General features: G+C 46.2%; 1 protein-coding gene across 5 annotated transcripts in view; it reads left to right on the top strand.

Annotated features, from left to right (window-relative positions):
- Positions 1–21,730, top strand: part of TROAP (trophinin associated protein) — a 44,639-nt gene that overhangs the window by 884 nt on the left and 22,025 nt on the right. For 3 of the 5 annotated variants that reach the window (XM_030196809.1, XM_030196810.1, XM_030196808.1), the window contains exons 2-10: positions 377–590; positions 3,966–4,161; positions 4,715–4,851; positions 18,642–18,735; positions 19,431–19,534; positions 20,660–20,802; positions 20,901–21,115; positions 21,307–21,482; positions 21,568–21,652. In XM_030196809.1, the coding sequence (XP_030052669.1) occupies positions 405–590; positions 3,966–4,161; positions 4,715–4,851; positions 18,642–18,735; positions 19,431–19,534; positions 20,660–20,802; positions 20,901–21,115; positions 21,307–21,482; positions 21,568–21,652 (1,336 nt within the window). In that variant the 5' untranslated portion in view covers positions 377–404. The remainder of the gene's footprint in view (positions 1–376; positions 591–3,965; positions 4,162–4,714; positions 4,852–18,641; positions 18,736–19,430; positions 19,535–20,659; positions 20,803–20,900; positions 21,116–21,306; positions 21,483–21,567; positions 21,653–21,730) is intronic. The other 2 variants (XM_030196812.1, XM_030196813.1) reach the window with 2 other exon arrangements.

Raw genomic sequence — 21,730 nt, 5'->3', positions numbered from 1 at the left:
ATGGGTGTTCCATGGCTTACGCGTTTCATCTATGGTTATGCCCCTTCTCTCACAACAGAATCAGCTTGTAGCCTGATGCTAGGAACCCTGCCAGCCCTTCTCTATACCCATGTAGTCTCATTGTGACCAGACCCTTATGACTTATGCTAACCCTTTTCACCTGCTAACGTAAAGAAGCACCCTGTGACCTGGGGGATTGTACCTTACTTTAACTCCTCATCCTCCAACTGCAGATTTGTTGGATGGCAAATGATCTCTGAAATAGTGTGACTTAGGGTCTTTGCTATCCTTTATACCTAGCTTTGCTTGTTAGGAACTTACTTTATCTCTTGACTGTATCTTATAAATGTTTCCTCTACATTGCTGTTTTGACTAGGTGACTTCTGACAAACAGCTAGGAAGCAATGCAGTCAGAAAGAGCAAGCCATCTGGGGCTGGTGAAAAATCAACTGGTTGGCAAGGAAAACATTCCTTGCACTGAAGATGGGTTAGATACTGCTTTCAAGAGCAAAATCCCTGTGCTGATAAAAGCCACACCAATGCCATACTTCAACAGTATTCACCAGAGCTTTCAAAACAAATTCCAGAAGGTAAATTATACTTTTTTGATTGTTGATATGTTGCCTTTCTGTGGTACACCAAAGCAGTTTACATATTAGATTCAGATACTTTTTTTTTTCTGTCCCTAGTGGGCTCATAATCTGTTTTGTACCTGGGGCAACGGAGGGTTAAGTGGTTTGCCCAGGGTCACAAGAACTGCAGTTGGACTCAAACCTGATTCTCTGGTTCTTAGCCCACTGCACTAACTATTAGGCTACTCCTCCACTCCTAGAAGTGTGAGATCTGCTGGACTGTAGCTTGTGCTGTTTTTGTTCCCTTTTATTCAACGGTAGCATTGTGCTATTACATCCTTAGTAGTATAACCCAAGCACTGAGAGTGAAGTTTGATCTGGGCCTTACCTTGAGGTCCTGTTGAGCATGAAGGGGGCTGGGTCCATAATTCAATGTGTAGTTCAGGGTGCAGGCCAGAATACAGGACTGAAATCAAATCTGTGGCTTGGTGTTGGCTGCAACCAAAGCCAAAACAAAAAATGTATTTTAAAATTTATATCCTGCTTTATCCAAAGTGGGTTACAAAAATACATACATAATTAAAAATGCCAGGATGGTGGGCGGACTCGTTTTTGTGTGTGTGTGGGAGGGTTGGTTGGTCAGGGGGAGGGGAATGGAGAGTTTGTTTTGGTTTCAGCCAAAAATGCACCATCATTTATGGCCAAAACCCAGATTTTGGTGGTGAAACTGAATTCCGGTCGGCCTCTAGGCTGGAGTAGTCTCCAGTGGGCTGGAGGGATTCTCACCCACCTGACAATATGCCAAATGATAGATAATTCACTCAACATCTGTAGTTTATGAAACAGTGAACTTTTACTGAACAGCTCAATGGATAATTCCACACTCACAAGGGTAATTTTATACAGTATTTACAATTTTAGTCACTGCAGTCATGGTTTTGACAGCTTTAAAGCTCCAATTGACTCTTCCCTCAACATGTTCTTTATTCCTCTTGTTTGCTTATCCCAGACCTTGGAGACCCGCTGTTCACAGATCAGGACCCTCCCAAAATTTGGGCTCTGGTCCCCTCCTGGTGGCGTCATCGTCATCCTCCTCCCTTGTGGCTTGGGCATCTTCCTCTCCCCCCCCCCCCCCTCCCCGGATACAGCACCTCTCTACTGAGGGTGGGGTGGGGACAGAAGAGGTTCAACTGACACAAGTCTTGTGGCACCCCAGTTGTGAATCGCTTGTTTACTCTTTCCAAGGTACAAGGACTAGAGCAATGCTTCTCATCTACCTGTTCACTTCAGCTCATGATTTTTATAAACATTTATTAGATCACCCCTCATCCATCTTTTCTCCAAGCTAAAGAGCTGTAGCTGCTTTAGCCTTTGCACACAAGGAAGTAATCCCGTCCCCTTTATCGTTTTGGTCACCCTTCTCTGTACCTTTTCTAATTCTGCTAGATCTCTTTTTGAGATGTGGTAGTCAGAAATGCATATATTTGAGGTGTGATCGCACCATGGGGCAACACAGAGGTATTATAACTTTTTATATACCGTTTGCAAGCCGAAAGCTATCAAAGCAGTGTACAATAGGTATTTTTCTGCCCCTGGAGGACTAGTTTGTACCTGAGGGGATGGAGGGTTAAAGGAGTTGCTTGAGATCACAAGACATTATGGCCATTCTTGGCCACTGCTGCACACTGAGCAGAGGATCTCAGCATATCATTGACAACACCCAGATGCTTTTTCTAGGTGTCGATTCTTAATGTAGAATCTTGCATCTTGTAAACTATAGTTTGGGTTGCTCTTCCCTATGTGAATCACTTTGCATTTGCTCATGTTAAATTTAATTAGCCATTTGGATAGCTCAGTCTTAGTTTCATAAGGTCCTCTTACAATTTCTCATAATCCTCATGTGGTTTAACAACTTTGAACTTTTGTCATCAGATTTTATCACTACACTTGTTCCTTTTCCAGGTCATTTATAAGTGTTAGCAGAAGTCCTGGCCCAGATTCTGGGGATCCCCCATTATTGACCCTTCTTGATGAGTATATTTAGCTTTACTCTATTTCTCTTAACCAGTTCTTAATCCACAATAGGACGCTGCCTCCTCTCCCATGACTTTTAATTTCCTCAGGAGGCATTCATGAGGTACTTTATGGATTTTTTTTTTAGAAGTAATTTGATATACACAATGGACTGAATTCTGTATATGCTGATAATTGGCTCAGATTTAAAAAAAAATTAGCGCTAAGCCCTATTCTATAAATGGCGCTCAGAGTTGGGTGTCGTTTTATAGAATAGCATTTGGTGCTGGGATCTGCGCTGAAGATTTACACTAACTAAAACCTGATGTAAATTCTCATTCATAAATTAGGCGTGGATCTCCCTTGTTCTGTAAAACTGTACGCTATTTCCAGGAACTGCCCGTTGGGAGGGTCATGAAAGGGTGAGGCTGCATCCAAGACCGCTATTGCCCATTGGGTGAAGGAGGCAGTGGCATCAGTCTGTTTACTTCAGAAATGGCCTATTCCCCACTCCTTGATGGGCCCATTCTACTCTGGCTTTGTGGATGGAGCATGTATTGGTTTTTCCAGTGAAAATTTGTAAGGCTGCAGCCTTGGCTTCTCTTCTTTTCTTTATGCACCACCATCCCTTTGATGTGTTTGCTTGTCAGGATTCGTGGTTTGGAGCCGGGGTGCTCACAGCAGGGCTCCGTGGGTCCCACCCATGATGATCAGTGCTCTGGTACTTTCCCACCTGTGCCGATCTAGAGGAATGCTATGGAATTTGTTTTCTTTTAGTCGCTCTAGACTGGCACAGAGCCCTCCCAGCGGACGGTAGTTTTGTTTTGTTTGTAGCTGGCGCTGTCATGACGCGTTTGTCGGTTCTTTTTCGGGACTGTAAAAAAAATACAGACACGGGGTAGTGTCGGGATTCAGCCCCATACCAGTCTCTTTGCAGGTGGTCAGGGCTAGTGTATCCTGTTCCTCCTCTTTGGCAGCAGCAGTGCAGACAGCCTCGGTCAGGGGATCGAGGTGGAAAAATTGGTTGGAGATTTCCTTTGAGTGTTTTGTTGTTTAGTCCTATGGGTCATCTGCTTTGCTAGGTGTAGACTGGTTTCCTGAGGACCTCACAGCCCACTTATAGGTTCACTAGAAGCTCAGTTTGTTCTCGGTCTCCATCTGCTGTTTGGAGTGCATAATCCATCTGTGCCGGTCTAGAGGGACTAAAGGAAAGCCAATTAGCAGGTAAGATCTAATTGACCCTTTTATTTTCCTTTAGTTCTAGCGTACTCTGGGGTGTGTACCAGACTCAAAATCAGACTTTCTTTGTCCACCTAGGTAGGAAAGGTGCCACATGATATTAAAGCAATAATGCTGCATGTTGCTGTTTTTCCTTTACAGGGTAAGGCAGTAAGAAAGAAGGCTTGCACCCGTCCCTGCCCCTTCAACCTGACAAAGAAAGGGGAGCGGTTCCAACTGCAGCCGGTCACAGATGTCAGCCACCAGCCTCTGCCAGAGTCTGATAGGACCCTATGTCCCTCAAAAAACAGGGGTCTGCAAGGACCTTTGCTGGAGAATCGGCAGCGCACAAAGTGCGGTAAGAGTATCTCACCTTCAGTGAGCTGTGGGCATGTTGGTGGCTGTGTAATTAAACTCTGGAATTCGTTGCCGGAGAATGTGGTGAAGGCGGTTAGCTTGGCAGAGTTTAAAAAGAGGTTAGACAGTTTCCTAAAGGAAAAGTCCATAAACCACTACTAAATGTACTTGGGAAAAATCCACAATTCCAGGAATAACATGTATAGAATGTTTGTACGTTTGGGAAGCTCGCCAGGTGCCCTTGGCCTGGATTGGCCGCTGTCGTGGACAGGATGCTGGGCTCGATAGACCCTTGGTCTTTTCCCAGTGTGGCATTACTTATGTACTTATGTGTTGTCCTGAACTGCGCATGTGGATTGACTTGCCATAGCCTTTACATTGCAAGGAGCTACCCCCTTCTGTTGGTGCTGGGAAGAGGCATTATGATTAGTGGTGGCAGTGGGAATCAGTCTGGTGATTGGAAACAGTCCAGTTATTATAGAAAGCAGCAGCTGAATAGTGTGTGAATAACTGCATAGCTCAGAACTGACCTAATGCTGAACTGAATCTTACAGATGCAACAGCCGAGGGTTTCAAGGCGGACCCTGCAGCTTTAGCAAGCATCCTCTCCAATAGCGGTCTCAGCAGCAAGGCCATGGGCATCAGCAGAGCAGCCAGCGTGGTGCAGAGAGTGCCATTGAGGGAGAGCAGGGTAAGTATACTGCAGGCTCGCAGGGAGGCAGAGTATATGGGGCAGGGGACCGCTTTGCATGCTGGCAGCAGCTTGTGTTGAAGAAATGGCAGTGGGGTATTACCTGCATAGGGAAGCAATGGAGGTGTTAGTGTTCACTATGCTTGTCTGTAGGCACTGAACCGCCCTCCACTGGAATTGTGGTCTTTGGGCCACTCATGACCCAGTGTGTCCACCTTTTGTGAAGCCTGCACCAGTCCAGTCAGACATGCAGGTCTAACTTAGCCAGCAGTGGTCAGTGTTTAAGGAAAAAAAAAAAGCTGACAATCAGTGACTGAATATTGACCAGAAAAATTTCTTCCAGAGTTACTCTAAAGGGGCCAGGTTGTGTCCTTTTGATACACCACAGCTGTATGCTGCAGCATGGGGTTGATCGTACTGCCTGTGTGGCCAGTGACATCAGAACTGTGCCTGATTTGATAAGAGGAACTGAAGAGGCCTATTCCTCCATGTTTCATAGCTCCTAGTATTGGCAGTGCCCCTCTCCCCCATCAGATCATATTGGAAGCATGAACAAGTTTGTGTGGGGGTTTTTCCCCCCCTCTTCCCCCCCCCCCCCCCCCCCCCCCCCACTTTTTTTTTTTTTTTTTAATTGGGTTTATTTTGAGTTTTTAAACTTTTGACATGATATATATTGAAGAGCTGGAAATAGTACCAGATTCCTAAAAGGAAAGTCGGCTCTGGAACTTCTTTTCCATCTGTGGATGGGGTGGGGGAGGGGTGTAATTCACTCGCTTTTGTCTGGTAATACTAAGGGAGAGGAAATGACCATGGCCCTGTGGGAATGGTCTGGAGAGAGAATTAGCAGGTAAGATCTAACTTTTTTTTTTCCCCTCATTGAGTCTCCCCAAATCATTTGCAAACCTGTCCAGATGTTATCAGTGGGATTTTGTGGGTCTTCGGTTCTGAAAGCCCTCAGTTGAGAGTGGTCCCTGATTTTATTTTCCAGACTGCTGGAAGGTTAAGTAAAAGAGAGAAAAAATTCTGCTTTATTTTGTTCTTCTCCTTGGTTGTTGGGATCTGTTCTTTTCTTTATACCATCTTGCTTGGCTATAGAAATACTGGCTAGCTCAGGGTTGCCCAGAACCTTATAGGACAAGGGTTGTCAATCCACTCCTTGGGACACACGTAGCCGTTTTTTTTCAGGATACTCTAATGAAATAATTTTTTATACAATGGAGACATTGCATGTAAATTTATTGCAATGCATATTCATTGATTATCTTGAAAACCAGACTGGCTTGGTGTGTCCTAAGGACTGGGTTGAGAACCCCTATTATAGGATGTAACTCGGTAGTTCTGTCTCATCAGGAACGGTTCGGAGAGACTCTAGGAAAGAAAATTAGCAGGTAAGATGTAATTTCTCCTTTCTGTCCTTCACCCGGTTTGAGATTTCTTGCACTGTTGATACGAGTTGAGTTGCCTTATTGAGTGGTTTCCAGTTTGGTATTAATGTGGTAGCTTACTGGCTGGCAGATCATTGTCTTAAAACAGAATCCTAAATCCACCACTGTCTATTTTATTTATTTATTTTATGGCATTTGTATCCCACATTATCCCACCTCTTTGCAGGCTCAATGTGGCTTACATTTCGTCATGGATACCAGGGGCGTATCTGCGTGGGGCCACAGGGGCCTGGGCCCCCGCAGATTTCGCCCTGGCCCCCTCCCTGCCGTCAACCCTCCCTCGCTGCTTACTTTTGCTGGCGGGGGGCCCCAACCCCCGGCAGCCGAGGTCCGACCCGCAGTCTTCATATTTCGTCTTCCTCCGACTCCTCCGTGGCCATGCTGTAAGTAATGCTGCTGATTCGTTGAATCCAGTTCGGAGTCTGACGTCGCAGCACGTTTGTGCTGCGACGTCAGACTCCGAACTGGATTCAACGAATCAGCAGTGTTACAGCATGGCCACAGAGGAGTCGGAGGAAGACGAAATATGAAGACTGCGGGTCGGACCTCGGCTGCCGGGGGTTGGGGCCCCCCGCCAGCAAAAGTAAGCAGCGGGGGGGGGGGGGGGGGGGGGGGGGGGGGGGGGGGAGGGAGGCAAAAATGTGCCCCCCCTCTCTGGCTCTGGCCCCCCTACCGCCGGATTCCAGATACGCCCCTGATGGATACTGGAAGTAGCATTGAATATACATTTGGTTTACAGAAGGTTTTGTGTTACATGGTAGTAAGATAGATGAGGGCGTTAGAGCAGAAAGACATTATAACGCATTATAAGACAGTCTAGAAGTTTTAAGACTATACAGTTACACATGTTGAATTATACAGTTACACATGCTGATCTTTGTGATATATCTTGTCAAAAAGATAGGTTTTCAATAGTTTGCGGAAATTGGTCAATTCATAGACCGTTTTTAGGTTGCGTGGCAGCGCGTTCCAAAGTTGCATGCTCGTATAGGAAAAGGTAGATGCATGCATTGATTTGTATTTCAGACCCTTGTATTTGGGAGGATGTAAATTAAGGAATGTGCGAGAGGATCTTTTTTGCGTTCCTGGGTGGTAGGTCTATCAGGTCTGACATATAGGCTGGGGCGTCACCTTGGATGATCTTGTGGACCAGGGTGCAAAGTTTGAACGTGATACGTTCCTTTAGTGGGAGCCAGTATAATTTTTCCCGCACGTGTTTTGCGCTTTCGTATTTTGGTGTGCTGAATATTAGTCTGGCTGCTGTATTCTGAGCTGTCTTGAGTTTAAGTATTTGTTCTTTACAGCCAGTGTAAAGTGAGTTGCAGTAATCCAGATGACTAAGTACCAATGATTGTACCAGGTTGCGAAAGACAGTTCTTGGAAAAAATGGTCTGACTCTTTTTAGTTTCCACATTGCATGAAACATCTTTTTAGTAGTGTTATTTGCGTGGTTCTCAAGTGTTAGGTGTCGATCAATTGTGACACCAAGGAGTTTTAGGGAATCCAAGACTGGTAAATTTAGTTTAGGTGTGTTAATGGTGGTAAATTTATTCTTGTTGTATTGCGAGGTTAGTACCAAACATTGGGTTTTCTCTGCATTGAGTTTCAACTGGAAAGCATCTGCCCAGGAATTCATAGTATGTAGGCTTTGATTTTATTGGAGATTTCCCTTAGATCTTGTTTGAATGGGATGAAGATCGTTACATCATCTGCGTATATGTGTGGGTTTAGGTTCTGATTCGATAGTAGTTTGGCCAAGGGTGTCATCATTAAGTTGAATATGGTCGGTGAAAGGGGGGATCCCTGTGGAACTCCGCATTCAGGTATCCATGTGGCTGATGTAGTCGACTTTGATGTCACTTGGTATGAGCGTGTAGTGAGGAACCCTTTAAACCAGTTAAGAACGTTGCCTCCAATTCCGAAGTATTCGAGGATATGTAATAGGATTCCATGGTTGACCATATCAAATGCACTTGACATGTCAAATTGTAACAATAGAATGTTGTTGCTGTTTGCTATTAGTTGTTTGAGTTTGGTCATAAGCGTGACTAATATGGTTTCAGTGCTGTGATTAAAGCGAAATCCTGACTGAGAATCGTGTAATATTGAGAACTTGTTTAGATAGTCTGTGAGTTGTTTGGTCACTATACCTTCTGTTATTTTGGTAATTAGTGGGATGGATGCTACTGGTCTATAGTTCGTTAGTTCATTAGCATTTTTCTTTGCATCCTTAGGTATAGGGGTGAGTAAGATGTTACCTTTTTCCCTTGGAAGAGTCCATTTTGTAGCATAAAGTTCACGTAGTTTGTTAGGTCCGTTATAAATTGTTGAGGGGCCAATTTCATGAGATTGTTTGGGCAAATATCTAGTTTGCAGTAGGATTTGGAGTATCTTTTGAGCGTTTGTGAGAAAAGATCTTCCGGTAGTGTTGTGAATTCAGTCCAAATCCTGTCTGCTGGGTAAATTCCAGGGTCTGGGTCCAGGCAGTCTAGGAGTGTGGTGTATTCGATGTGGCTAGCGGGTATTTTCAGTCGCAGTTGAATAATTTTCTCCTTGAAGTATTTCGCCAAGTCGTCAGCTCCTGGTGTGTCTTTGCAGTTGTTGGTGACTGGAGTGGTGTCTAGTAATTTATTCACAAGTTGGAAGAGTTTGTGTGTGTCTTTGTAATTTGGTCCATTTTCAGTTTTGTAGTATTGTCTTATGGTGTATTTATATTTCCTTCGAAGTTGTTTCCAATCGTTAAGTATGGGATCGTCTTTCTTTTTGTTCCACGCACGTTCCAGTTTCCTAACTTGTGTTTTGAGTTTTTTTAGTTCTTCGTTGAACCAAGGAGTTGATTTCTTTCTGTGCGAAGTTCTGGTTTGGATCGGGACGATGTTGTCCAGTGTTAGTTTACATCTATCATCCCAGTTTGAGAGGAATTGAGTTGTGTCTGTCTTTATTGTCCATCCGTCGTTGTAGATCTGTTGGCAAAATTTAACCGGATCAATTTTTCCTCTTGTGGTGTAGGTTTTTTGTATTTGTTTGTTAGGTAGGTTTTTCGTTCTCCATTGAAGGGTAATATGTGCTTTGTAGTGGTCGGACCATAGTATGGGTGACCATTCAGTGTATGTTAATGTAACGTTTGCGTCCTGGTCAAATTTGTGTGTTATGATGTCTAATGTGTGTCCTTTTTCATGTGTTGGTTGCATATTTGGTCCTTGTAGATCCAATAGTTGTAAGAATTCTCTGCAATCCTGGGTGCTTGTTGTAGTGAGGTCTTCCAGGTGTAGATTAATATCTCCTATTATGATGAGGTTAGAGGAAGAGACACAGGTGTTCGAGATGAAGTCCATGAAGTGCGTTTGGCAGTTGCGCCAGTTGCCTGGTGGTCTGTAGAATATAACTGCGTTAAGGTGTTCCCGCAGGTTTGGGTGACTGATTCTTATGGAAGCGATTTCAAGTTGTGGCAATATGGATTCGGCTGTGTTTGTGATGTTGAACTCATGTTTGTATATTATGGCTATTCCACCTCCTCTTTTTCCATTTCTAGTCCAGTGTGTGATTTTGTATCCTGGTGGGCATAGTTCTAAAATTATAGGATCTTGAAGGTTGTGGATCCAGGTTTCAGTGTTGAAGAGGAAGTCAAGGTTATCTGCGGTGATCCAGTCTGTTATATACTCCGTTTTGCTCACTACTGATCTGGCGTTTACGTAGCTGATCTGGATTGAGTGGTAAGGTTCGGTTAGGGGCGTTGAAGTCTTAATTTTTATTAGTTGTCTGTTTTCCTGATGTTTAGTTTTGTTGTGCCCTTTCTTCCCTTTATGTTGGTGGTTTCCATATGTATTTGTTTTCCCTTTTAGTTGATTGTTCTTTTGTTCTGGTGGGTTATAAATGAGTTGTCTGTAGGGTATATGTGTGGTGGTTAGATTGGTGTTTGTGTTAGGGATAGACCATTGGTGTTCATGTTGGCTATTGTTCTGGGATTAGTAATACGTGTTTAGAGTATATGGCAGGTCGCAAATCGTGTCTCCTTATGGTATTGTTGGAAGTATAATAAGTTGTTTGTAGGACAATTGTGGATGGGCATTTAAGGACTTTTAGGAGCAAAGCAATTTAAGGCTTTTAACATGTGGCATGCGTTGAAGTAACAAGGCAATTAAAACATATCAGTGAACATTTAAACATTTAAGTATAGCTAATTGTTGTAATGCAGGCAATTTAGAAGCGTTTAGAAGCAAGCTGCTAAAGCAAAGTATTTAAAGATCTTACAATGCATTTAAGAGTAAGAGTGCAATTGGAATAGCTATGCTGGCCATATTCTGAAGAGTTTCTTACTACAATATTTCAGCAAACAGAGTAGCAGTTCAATTAAAGCCATTCATTCTCAACCTTTCTTCTGTTGTGACACACCTGACAGACGGTGTTCATGTATGTGACACACTGAACACTAAGGAGCCCTTTTTACTAAGGTGTGCTAACAGATTTAGCATATGCTAACGATTAGCGCACCTAAATGCGAAGAAGCTCATTTTATTTCTATGGACTTTTCAGCATTTAGCCAAACAAAAAAAATACCTAATTCCTTGTCATCAAGCAGATGAAGCCATTACGTATGGGTTGTGTCCATCAACCAGCAGGGGGAGATAGAGAGCACTCAACTTTTCACAGTGCCTCATGGCCAGCCAGCACCACTGCCTCTTCAGTATTCTCTATCTCCCCAAGCTGGGTGGCTGCAGCTTCTTCGAGCTCCATCAAAAATCTGCCTGGGGGTGGCTCCTGGCTTTCCAGTTGTTAGCCGGGGTGTTAGAGGCTATAGCAGCTTCACTTTGAAGGCACATAGGTTAGCTCTTTCCCTGCCTTACCCATGCCCCCGTGGATGTGGACATATTAGCTTGCTTTTCCCTGTCCTTTCCCACTCAGTGGATGCAGGCACATTGGTTTGCCTTTCCCTGCCTTTCCCACTCATCTGACACTCCGGAGTTCTTACCTCTGCTTTCCTCACAGCGTTTAAAAAAAAAAAAAAAAAATGGAACAGAGGTTTTCCTTTGATTCTTCTATGGGACTGGAGCTGTGATACTCGGTCCAGTGAGGTAAGAGTGTTTTCTAACTCATCTGGAGTGGGCCCGCGATCGGGACGTTTTTGGCGTGAAACCGCCATTTTGAATTTTCCCGCCATTTTCAGCGATGGCTGCAGAGAATGTAAAGCGCTGTTCCCAGTGTGGCAAGCGCAAATCAGCGGCGGGGCACTGTAAATCGTGCTGTACAGGTGTAAGAGCCGGCCCGAGCATGGCGAGCGATGATTCTTCCCGCTCAGAGCTGGCAGCGGACGCCATTTTGAATTCTCCACATGGCGCGGCCTCCATAGAGACGGAGAGCCCTGAGCCGGGGGGGGGGGGGGGACCTCGAATTGAGGCTATTCAGGGAGCGGCTAGCCCCGGACGGGATCTGGGTGCCCAGGGCGAGTTTTTCTTCCCTGATTTTGTGTTGTTGCATAAAGCATACATGTTGAAAAGAGCTGTCCCTCAAGGGTCGTCTGAGGCCCCTTCTATTGTCGTCCCCCCCCCCCCCCCCGGTGGATTCTGGCCTGGGACTGCCCGCTGAGGCTATTTTCCCTGATAATTGGCATAAAGAAAAACGTAGAAGGGCTAATTCCCCTTCAGATTGTGGTGCACCTCCTTCCCCCCCCCCCCCCCCCATGGTCGGGCTGTGAGGATTCGGAGATTTCTGGCAGGCCTTCGTGGTCTGAGGAGCCAGAGTCTGGTGCAGAATTACCACAGGATCTGAATGATCCCTCCGCGGTGAGGATTTTCCACCGTGATGAGCTGCCAGCGCTTATTTCAGATGCCCTACAGGTCCTTTCTATTGAAGAGCCTGACAGTGGCACGGCCTCCTCTGTGAATCCTAGGATGGCTAGTACAAAAAAGCCTGCTCAAGCCTTTCCTTTGCATGACTCCATCCAAGAGCTTATTTCCGCTCAGTGGGCTGACCCCGAGGGACCTTTGAAAGTTTCCAGGGCTATGGGGCAATTATACCCTCTGCGTGAGGAGCATTTGGCTCGCTTTGCAATGCCTAAAGTTGATGCCCTAGTCACTGTGGTGACAAAGAGAACTACCCTCCCTGTGGAAGGAGGAGTTGCCCTGAAGGATATACAAGACCGTAGGCTGGAAGCAGCACTTAAACGGTCCTTTGAAATTGCAGGTCTTACTGTTCTGGCGTCTGCTTGCAGTTGTTATGCTGCTAGAGCCTTCCTGGCATGGTTGCAACAGGCAGTGGAACAGCCCGGAGATGGAGCGGAGCCCTTCTCGGATGTGGCTCCGCGGCTGGAGTCGGCCTTGTCCTTTTTGGCTGATGCCCTTTATGATATTGTCAGAGCTTCGGCTAAACAAATGGCAGTAGCAGTGGCGGCTCGCCGTCTTATTTGGCTACGACATTGGGCAGCGGACATGGCCTCTAAGGAAAGGTTGGTGAAGTTGCCCTTTCAAGGCCTTCTCCTATTTGGTGAGGAGTTGGAAAAAAAAATTGTTAAAGGCCTGGGAGATCCTAAACCCCAGCGCTTGCCCGAAGATAGGCCGAGGCCTTCCTCCAAGGGCCAGGCAGTCCACTCCTCTTACAGACCTCGCTTCCGTGAAGCTAGAAGGTACCGCCCGGGGCGTTCTGCTGGGTTCACTTCTCATGCCTGTTTTTCAGCAGAGGAACTCCTTTCGCTCGGACAAGCATTCCACAGCCACCGGCTCTAGGCCTGGAGTTCAGGGGTGACCCTCTCAATGATGGTGCGCCGGCCCCCTCCTCGCTTCCTGTCATCGGAGGACGTCTTTCCCTCTTTGCCGAGGAGTGGGCCAATATTTCCTCAGATTAGTGGGTTCTGGACCTGATCAGAGATGGCTACAGAATAGAATTTGACGCCCCAGTAAGAGACGTGTTTGTGGAGTCCCGATGCAGTTCTGCCGCCAAATGGGCGGCGGTAGAGGAGACTTTGCAAGGTCTGATTCAGTTAGGGGCCGTTTCCCCGGTACCTCCCGCCGAACACGTCTACGGCCGATACTCCATCTACTTTGTGGTGCCGCGAAAAGGTGGGTCTTTTCGCCCTATTCTGGACTTAAAAGAATTAAACAAGTCCCCGAGAGTGCGGCATTTCCACATGGAAACCCTGCGCTCCGTCATTGCTGCGGTACAGCCAGGAGAGTTTCTCACGTCTCTAGACCTGAAAGAAGCTTACTTGCATATACCAATTTCGCCCCGCACCAGAAGTTTCTGAGGTTTGCGGTGTTGGGAAAACATTTCAAGTTCAGGGCCTTGCATTTTGGCCTTGCCACAGCTCCCCGAACCTTTTCGAAGGTAATGGTGGTAGTAGCTGCTTTGCTCAGGTGAGAAGGTATCAGGGTTCACCCGTACCTAGACGACTGGCTCATCAGAGCAGACTCTGTAACAGAGAGCTATCAAGCTACAGCCAGAGTGGTCTCAGTACTTCAATCTCTAGGCTGGGTCGTCAATATGGCCAAAAGTCACCTGACCCCCTCGCAATCTCTAGAATATTTGGGGGCCAGGTTCGACACAGACTCGGGCTATGTATACCTACCCGAGCTAAGGCGGTGCAAGCTTCAGAATCAGGTCCGTCTGCTCCTGAGGATGCCCCGCCCGCGAGCTTGGGACATTGTCCAGCTGCTGGGATCGATGACAGCCACATTGGAAGTGGTGCCCTGGGCGAGAGCGCACCTGAGACCTCTACAGTATTCCCTACTTCAAAGATGGTCTCCAGTTTCTCAGGATTATCAATGCAGACTTTCTTGGCTCCCTGCGGCCCGACTCACCATGGAGTGGTGGCTCTCAGACAGCATGCTGCGGCGAGGAATGCCGCTGGCGCTCCCCGATTGGTGTCTAGTAGTGACAGATGCCGGCCTGAAGGGCGGGGGCGCACATTGCAAGGGGAAGCATGCCTAGGGTCTATGGACACCCGAGGAGTCGGAGTGGTCCATCAACCGCCTAGAGTTGAAAGCGGTGTTTCAGGCGCTTCTGGACTTTCAAGTGACCCTGGTGGAAGGATTGGCTGTCAGAGTGATGTCGGACAACACAACATCAGTGGCCTACATAAATCGACAAGGCGGCACTCAGTGCAGAGCACTGGCCGCGCAGGCTGAACAGATTTGCCACTGGGCCGAGCTGCATCTTCGTTTTCTGTCGGTCAGAGCAACGTGCAAGCTGATTATCTAAGCAGGCATCAGATCGATCCAGCAGAATGGGAACTAGCTGACGAAGTATTCCTGCAGATATGTGCCAAATGGGGCAAGCCTGTGATGGATCTTATGGCGACAAGTTCAAATGCCAAAGTCCCGTGCTTCTTCAGCTGATGGAGAGAGCCTCGCTCAGCAGGGTTGGATGCCTTGACTCATCTCTGGCCTCCGGGCCTACTATATGTGTTCCCTCCGTGGCCCTTGATAGGGCGCGTGATCCTGCGGATTCGGCTGCACCCAGGAGAAGTGGTCCTCATCGCCCCGGATTGGTCCCGGAGGCCTTGGTATGCGGACCTCCGACAGATGCTAGTGGAGGCTCCCCTTCCTTTACCTCTGGTACCCGAACCTGTTGTCACAGGGCTGGTAGCCATGGAGGACGCCTGCCGCTTTGGTCTTATGGCATGGCGATTGAGAGGGCGCAATTGAGGGACAAAGGCTATTCAAACACAGTCATTTCCACTCTCCTGCAGGCCCACAAGCATTCCACTTCTGTGGCTTATGCCAGGATTTGGCACCAGTTTGAGTCTTGGTGTGCTTCAAAGCGATCACACCCATGCGGGCTCCTGTCTCGCCGATTCTGGACTTTTTGCAGGATGGTGTACAAATAGGCTTGGCCTATAATTCCCTGCGGGTGCAAGTGGCAGCGTTGGCCTCCCTTCGTGGTAAGGTTGAAGGCGTGTCTTTAGCTGCTCATCCAGATGTGGCACGGTTTCTTAGTGGGGTGCTTCGGCTCCGGCCTTCCGTGCGAGCACCCTGTCCAGCTTGGAACCTGGGGCTAGTTTTGAAGGCCCTGCAGGCTTCTCCTTTTGAGCCGCTTCGGCGAGCATCGGAGAAAGATTTGACACTAAAGGCCGTTTTTCTTGTGGCCACTACTTTGGTGAGACGGGTGTCAGAGCTCCAGGCGCTGTCCTGTAGAGACCCTTTTTTGCAATTCTCAGAGTCCGGGGTCACGGTTCGGACCGTGCCTTCCTTCATGCCGAAGGTGGTTTCAGAGTTTCACCTAAACCAGCCTATTTTCTTGCCCTCCTTTGATAAGGAGGAGTTTCCAGAATCTTTTGGGCAGTTGAACCTGTTGGATGTGCGCAGGACTCTGCTGCAGTATCTGCGAGTTACTATCTCTTTCAGGATCTATGATCATCTGTTTGTTTTGCTATCAGGTCCTCGCAGAGGGTCTCCAGCGTCTAAAGCCACTATTACCCGCTGGCTCAAAGAAACTTTCTTTTCAGCTTATCTGCTTGCCGGCCGGTCTCCGCCTGTAGCCTTTAAGGCGCATTCTACCAGAGCGATTTCTTCCTCTTGGGCTGAAACTGGAGCACTCTCTCGTCAAGAGATATGCAGTGCAGCAACATGGGCTTCTAAGCTCTCTTTTGCCCGACATTACAGGCTGGATGTGGCTGCTAGGAGGGATGCGCGTTTTGGAGCTCAAGTGCTAGCGCGTGGTGTGACCTGTTCCCACCCTATATAGGGATTGCTTTGTTACATCCCATACGTAATGGCTTCATCTGCTTGATGACAAGGAAGGGAAAATTAGGTTCTTACCTTGGTAATTTTCTGTCCTTTATTCATAGCAGATGAAGCCATGAGCCCTCCCTGTATGATTGTTTCAGGTTCTGTTCTTGTTTCCTGAAGTTCCTTCCTTGGGAGAAAGTTGGAAAACAGTCTTCAGGATTCATGTTCACTTATAGGAGGATGAGTCCATTCCCTCCAGTTTGTTTTGGGAGGATGAGTTTATTCCCTTCAGGAGGTTGCGTGTATCCCCTCCAGTTATACAATAAGGAGGACGAGTTTATTCCCTCCAGGAGGATGTGTTCATTCCCTCCTTTTGAGTTCATGCCCTTGTTAAGGGGCCATCGTTCACTGTGAGGAAAGTTCATGTTATTCCCATTGCGGTTTGCCATACTGCTTTGGAAGCTTCAAATACTGAAGAGGCAGTGGAGCTGGCTGGCCATGAGGCACTGTGAAAAATTGAGTGCTCTCTATCTCCCCCTGCTGGTTGATGGACACAACCCATATTTAATGGCTTCATCTGCTATGACTAAAGGAAAGAAAATTACCAAGGTAAGAACCTAATTTTCCCATATTTAATTTAAAAAAAATGATGCAAAGGAAATATAAAATATTCTTAAACAGAATTTACTTTAATTATAACGGTTCATAAGAGTTAAAAAAAAATTTCAAAATTTTGATCTTTATAATCTATTAATGAGGAATCTGGGACTGAGTTGCAAGCAGTATTTCCATATTCGATTTGTATAATAGGCAAATTCATAATAATCTGTCAAATCAAGCTACTTTTTATCCATTCTAGAACCTATTCAGCATATCATGCAAAACAAATATATTTTCAAATTCTGTTATCACCTCGGTAACAGCAACACAAAATCTCTCTGCCAGATACCTTGAAGTTAAACAAAACCCTGCAAATACTCAAACCATATAGCAAACAGAACATATGGACAGCAGACCTGAACAATTTCTATTTGGAACTAATGGCAGTAGGGTAGTCAAGAAGCAGAAATAGGGACTAGTTATGAATATTTCAAGGGGCACACCCTGCCATCGCTTGGGGACATCAGTTTGTCCTAACACACTGGTTGAGAACCACTGGTCTAAGCCCTGATTTTGGGTTCATCAACTCTCTTCTTAACTGTGTTAAAATCTTGTGAATGATCACTGCAAATAAAGACTGTTTCAGCAATTATGTACATCGGAGCACAGAGAGAATTTTATGCACTTTGAGCCTTTCTTCAATTATTTGGTACCGCATACTGTGTTCTCACTTTAGTGATATTGAGATTGGAGTATTGAAATAATGCATTGTGGATACCAATGTATTAAATTACACTGTAGTGCTTGCAGGTCAAACTGCGTCATGCTAAATATCGTTGTCTTCCAGTAGCATATAGGATCAAATTCAAAATCTTAACCTTGGTCCATAAGACCCTTTACACTGGTATGCCTCATTTCTTAGCCTCTTCTGCATTCCTCATGCTCTCACACCTTTCGATGGTAACAAGGAAACTTCTCTGTCTTCTGTTTTCTAGGGCTCAGCTTGAAGATAAGATCTTTCTTTTTGTTTGTGTGTGTGTGCATCCTCCTTTTTTTGGAATTCCCTGCTATCTTTCTGCCATGAGACCACTTAAACTTAGGATGAGTGTGAAGAATTTGAAGCTGCCTGTCATGGGTGGACTGAGGACTATGCAGGCTGGCTGTGTAGTTTGCAGTAATTTTCTTTGTTTTTTTGTTATTGCTCCCTCCTGTTGGCTGAACTTTTTTTGCTGTTATGGAGTCACTTCTGTTTAATCTGATCTTTCTATTTATTTTTATTAATGCCCTTCTTACACTTTAAAAAAAAAAAATCCCTTTCATTATAAATGGCTCTGTTGCTCACTATGGAGGCTGGTATATCAGGTATTTTGAGCTTAAACTTCTCCAGGACACCTTTCTTAAAAATAGCATCTACCTTAGGGGTCCTTTTACTAAGCTGTGGCTAAAGGGGGCCTGCGTTTGCGTCTGCACATGTTTTTGACGCAAACTGAGGCCTCCTTTTACCGCAGCTGGTAAAAGGCGGCTTGCTGCGTGGCCATTTCAAGGGGGGGGGGGAGCACATACTGCCATCCATTGAGGGTGGTGATAAGGGCTCCCACACTAACCTGGCTGTAACTGGGCAGCTTGCGGCACTGCCCGATTACTGCCGAGTAAACAGTGATGACTACAAAAATGGCGTGCGCTGGGGGTGGGAACTACTACTGGGCTGTTTCGGTAGCCTGATTTAGCAATTGGTAAGCCTGTGTTGGGCTTACCACTGCTTACTAAAAGACCCCCTAAGTGATTCTTGGTGTCTTTTCTCCATCTTCAGAGATCAATAATAGGTTAAGCCCAAACTTTTATTTATGTTTAATTTCTTGCCAGTGCCTTGCACCTGGCTGCCAACTTAGCCAATAATTTCAGGGATGGTGTACTTACTGCTTTCTTTGGACCATCGTACAACAATGCTCTCCCTCCTCCCTCTTCCCTTTCCACAATCTCCATCACAGATAATTCAGCGTATCCCACAATGTCTTCCTACCCTAGCTTTTCTTCCCTCATGTTAAATGGTGGGCTCTTGATTTCCAGATATTCTTCTGTTTTGCAGAATGACGGAGCGTCTGCGTGCTTGAGCTGTGGCAGTTCTCTATCAAGGGTGGAGTCTATTTATTCATCCTGCACGTCTAGAAAGATGGCCAAAGGTACTGTGCAGAAACCAAGCTTGGTCAGAACTCTGAGCCAACCTTGGCAGATGTGGGAAGATGCTGCAGTCATGGACCTGATCTTTCTTACAGGTTGCTCTGAGTTGGAGGAGTAATGAGGATCCTGAGGTAGTAAGAGCCTGCACACTGCACTTTGTGTGTCCTCCTACAAAGTGCAGTTGGTGTTTGAGGCCTTGGAGGAATGAGGTGGGGGGAATCTCTGCTGCATTGCCTACCCAAGGTTTTGCCTGGTCTTTACCAGCTGTATGTAAGGCTGCATTTTCAAGAGTTCCTTTGTTTTCTGTTTACAGATCCAACATTGTTTTACAAGCCTAACAAATGTGATCTGTTCAGGTAGTATGTGTGGGAGTGACACTTCTGTGTACTAAGCAAAAGCCTTCAGAATTGCCAGTATCACCTGGGCTGTGCTTCTCTTGGGTAGGATTCATAACCTCTTGATGCCTGGCATAGTGTATTTTGGGCTCTGAGCCTTAGTTCCAATGTAGTGAGAAGGGGGATTGGATGAGAGGCAGAGTCTCCTGAGAGGAGAGGGGTGGTGCTTCACCTCTCTCTGGGATTTGATGCTGCTTTTTTTTTTTTTTTTCAAAGAGACTGGCAATAATTTGTGAATGACAGCCCCAGAAAAGATTTGTATTTAACTAAGATGTTTTAAAATGTTAAACTTCTTCTGTAAGCATTAGAAGAGACACCCCAGCAGACCCAAGACCTGAAGCCTGTGCTCCTCTCGAGACCTCTGCCATCCTTACTCATGGGGATGAGCTCAACTGCCCAGCCTAAGGTGAGTATCTCCTTCCCTCAGTGGATGCTACTGGGGCAGGGCCCAGAGTCAGATTGGGGATAGGGGTGAGAAAGAGGATTAAAAGCCACCAGTAGTTAAGTGGGTTCTTTCCAGTTTTCTTCTGACATGTATGAATAAATCACACAAATGCACACAGAACGACACTCAAAGGTAGAAGTGATTTATACCTTTATTGGTGTGCAAAAATTGGGTGTAGGCACTCTGCAGATCTTGGAAGTGGTACAACGGCAGGTTACAGCATACACAGGTCTTGCCAAGTCTGTTCTAGGGCAGCAGGACTCGATGCAGGGTGAGCACTGGAGGGACACAGAGGAAGTTACGGAACCCTCTCTGTCTCGTGGGTCGATCAAACACCTGTACCTAGCACAATTTTACCTTTTGCCCATGTAGAGGTCTTTAGCCAGAGTAGCCAATTAGAGTTACTGCATCTACAAACAAAAGGAAAGTTATCTATTACTAGGCATGAGAAAGAGTCCTTGAAGGGGAAGAGAAAAAAAAGTAATCCTGATATCAAAGGTTGATAGAAACCTGTGGTAGAGGGATTCAATATCAAAGCAGTGTAAACATAGGCATGTAAAAAATTAGTTTTAGATAAGAGAAACGACAAACTCTAAGGCTAAAGGTAGAAAAGGACTGAAGGAAGGCCTTGAATACCTAGGGATCCTTCTAGATCTCTCAAAATTCCAATCCCCAGCACAGCCTTGTGAGCAGGTTTAGTTTCCTTCTGCATCAGTTGTCGCTTCTGTGTTGGTGTGGTCAGAATAATCCCTAAGTGGGGTGATGGATTGGGGGTGGGTAGATACTGAAAGAGGTATCAGTCCTTGGCTTGTGCCATTTGCGGGGGGAGGGGCATGTTTGGAATTATGGTGAGCCCTTGATAAGATGTGCAGTGACAAATGGAATGGAGTAGGTTAGTCCTTAGCTGCTGGAATGAAGGGTAGTTGCCAGTCCTTTAGGTGTGACTGGAGAGTATAGGAGGTGGGGTGAATGAATGGGAGGAAGATGTTGGTCTCCTTTTCAAAAATGTATTCTCAGTGATCTGTTTAGCTGCTGTTCTTTAATTCATGGGTGCAGGGAGAATATTGAATGGTTTCTGCTTTATAGACTGATTCGCAGGCACAATCAACTGGAGTAATGCCAGGGACTGAGGAGTTATGCAGAGCTGGGCAAGGAGGAACTGGTGAGAGAAGAGCAGGCGTGGCTGGTGGGAAGGGAAACCTTGCTGAGGATAGGAAGCCTGTGATTCAGTAAGTACAAGGCCTGGAGACAAGGGGGTTCCTCTCCCTTACAGACAGCTGGATCATGCTGCACTCTTTCATTAACTGCTGTTGTCTTTGACCTGCAGAGATGCTCTTGCAGAGAGCCTCCTGTGTCCTGTGGTCCCCAAGAATGTGAGTTTGCTAGACCCAGTGGCTTCAGCTCCAGACACTTGTCCCTCTGTCCCTAACAGTTTAACTTGCTTGGGGACTGTTACTCCAAGCATCTGCTCGGTGGTCCCAGAGAATCTGGCTTGCCCAGCTGTGGCTGCAGTAGCTCCTGATGGAGTGCTCTCCAAAGCAGGTTAGAGGCCTCGCTAGAAGTTGGTAACATCCTACTAGTCCTAAGGGGAGGGAATGGCTGTGCCCTAGGGGAGATAACTTATGCTGGGTGGGAGATGCTGACACTTGCCCAGATGTACTGAGGTGTGTGTTTTGCTATCTGTGTACTGGGGTATACCCTCACTAAAATTCTTCCATTTGCTTTCCTTAAAGTTGAGGATTCCAAAGATTTTGTTCCTGACTTAGAAGCTTTGGCAAGTATCCTGTCCAATACGGGACTTACCAGCAGCAGAATGGCTTCCAGCAAGAAGTCTAGCATGGCCCAGAGAGTTCCAGTAAGGGGCAGGCCTATGACCTCTCTGTATAGTGCTGGTAGCAGCAGCAGCATGGTGAGAATCTAATACTGTGTGCTGGGGGAGTGGGAAGGGTATGCTCTGCTTCAGAGACTTTATTTCCCACTGCTTTTTTGTTTAGGCAAATAGAGGTTCCTTGTTTGGTCAGCGGATGAGTTTTGACCCCAAGATGAGCTCTGGTCACAAGTCCAGGCTGGAATTTAAAGGTATGATGTGTTAAACCCCTTGGACAGGGCCAGCTGAGGATCAGCGTGCACACTACATGCAGTAACAGTATGTATGAT

Source organism: Microcaecilia unicolor, chromosome 3, assembly GCF_901765095.1.
Source record: "Microcaecilia unicolor chromosome 3, aMicUni1.1, whole genome shotgun sequence".
NCBI lineage: Eukaryota > Metazoa > Chordata > Amphibia > Gymnophiona > Siphonopidae > Microcaecilia > Microcaecilia unicolor.
Note: the sequence above shows the minus strand (reverse complement) of the source record. Positions and strands in the feature narration are given on the sequence as shown.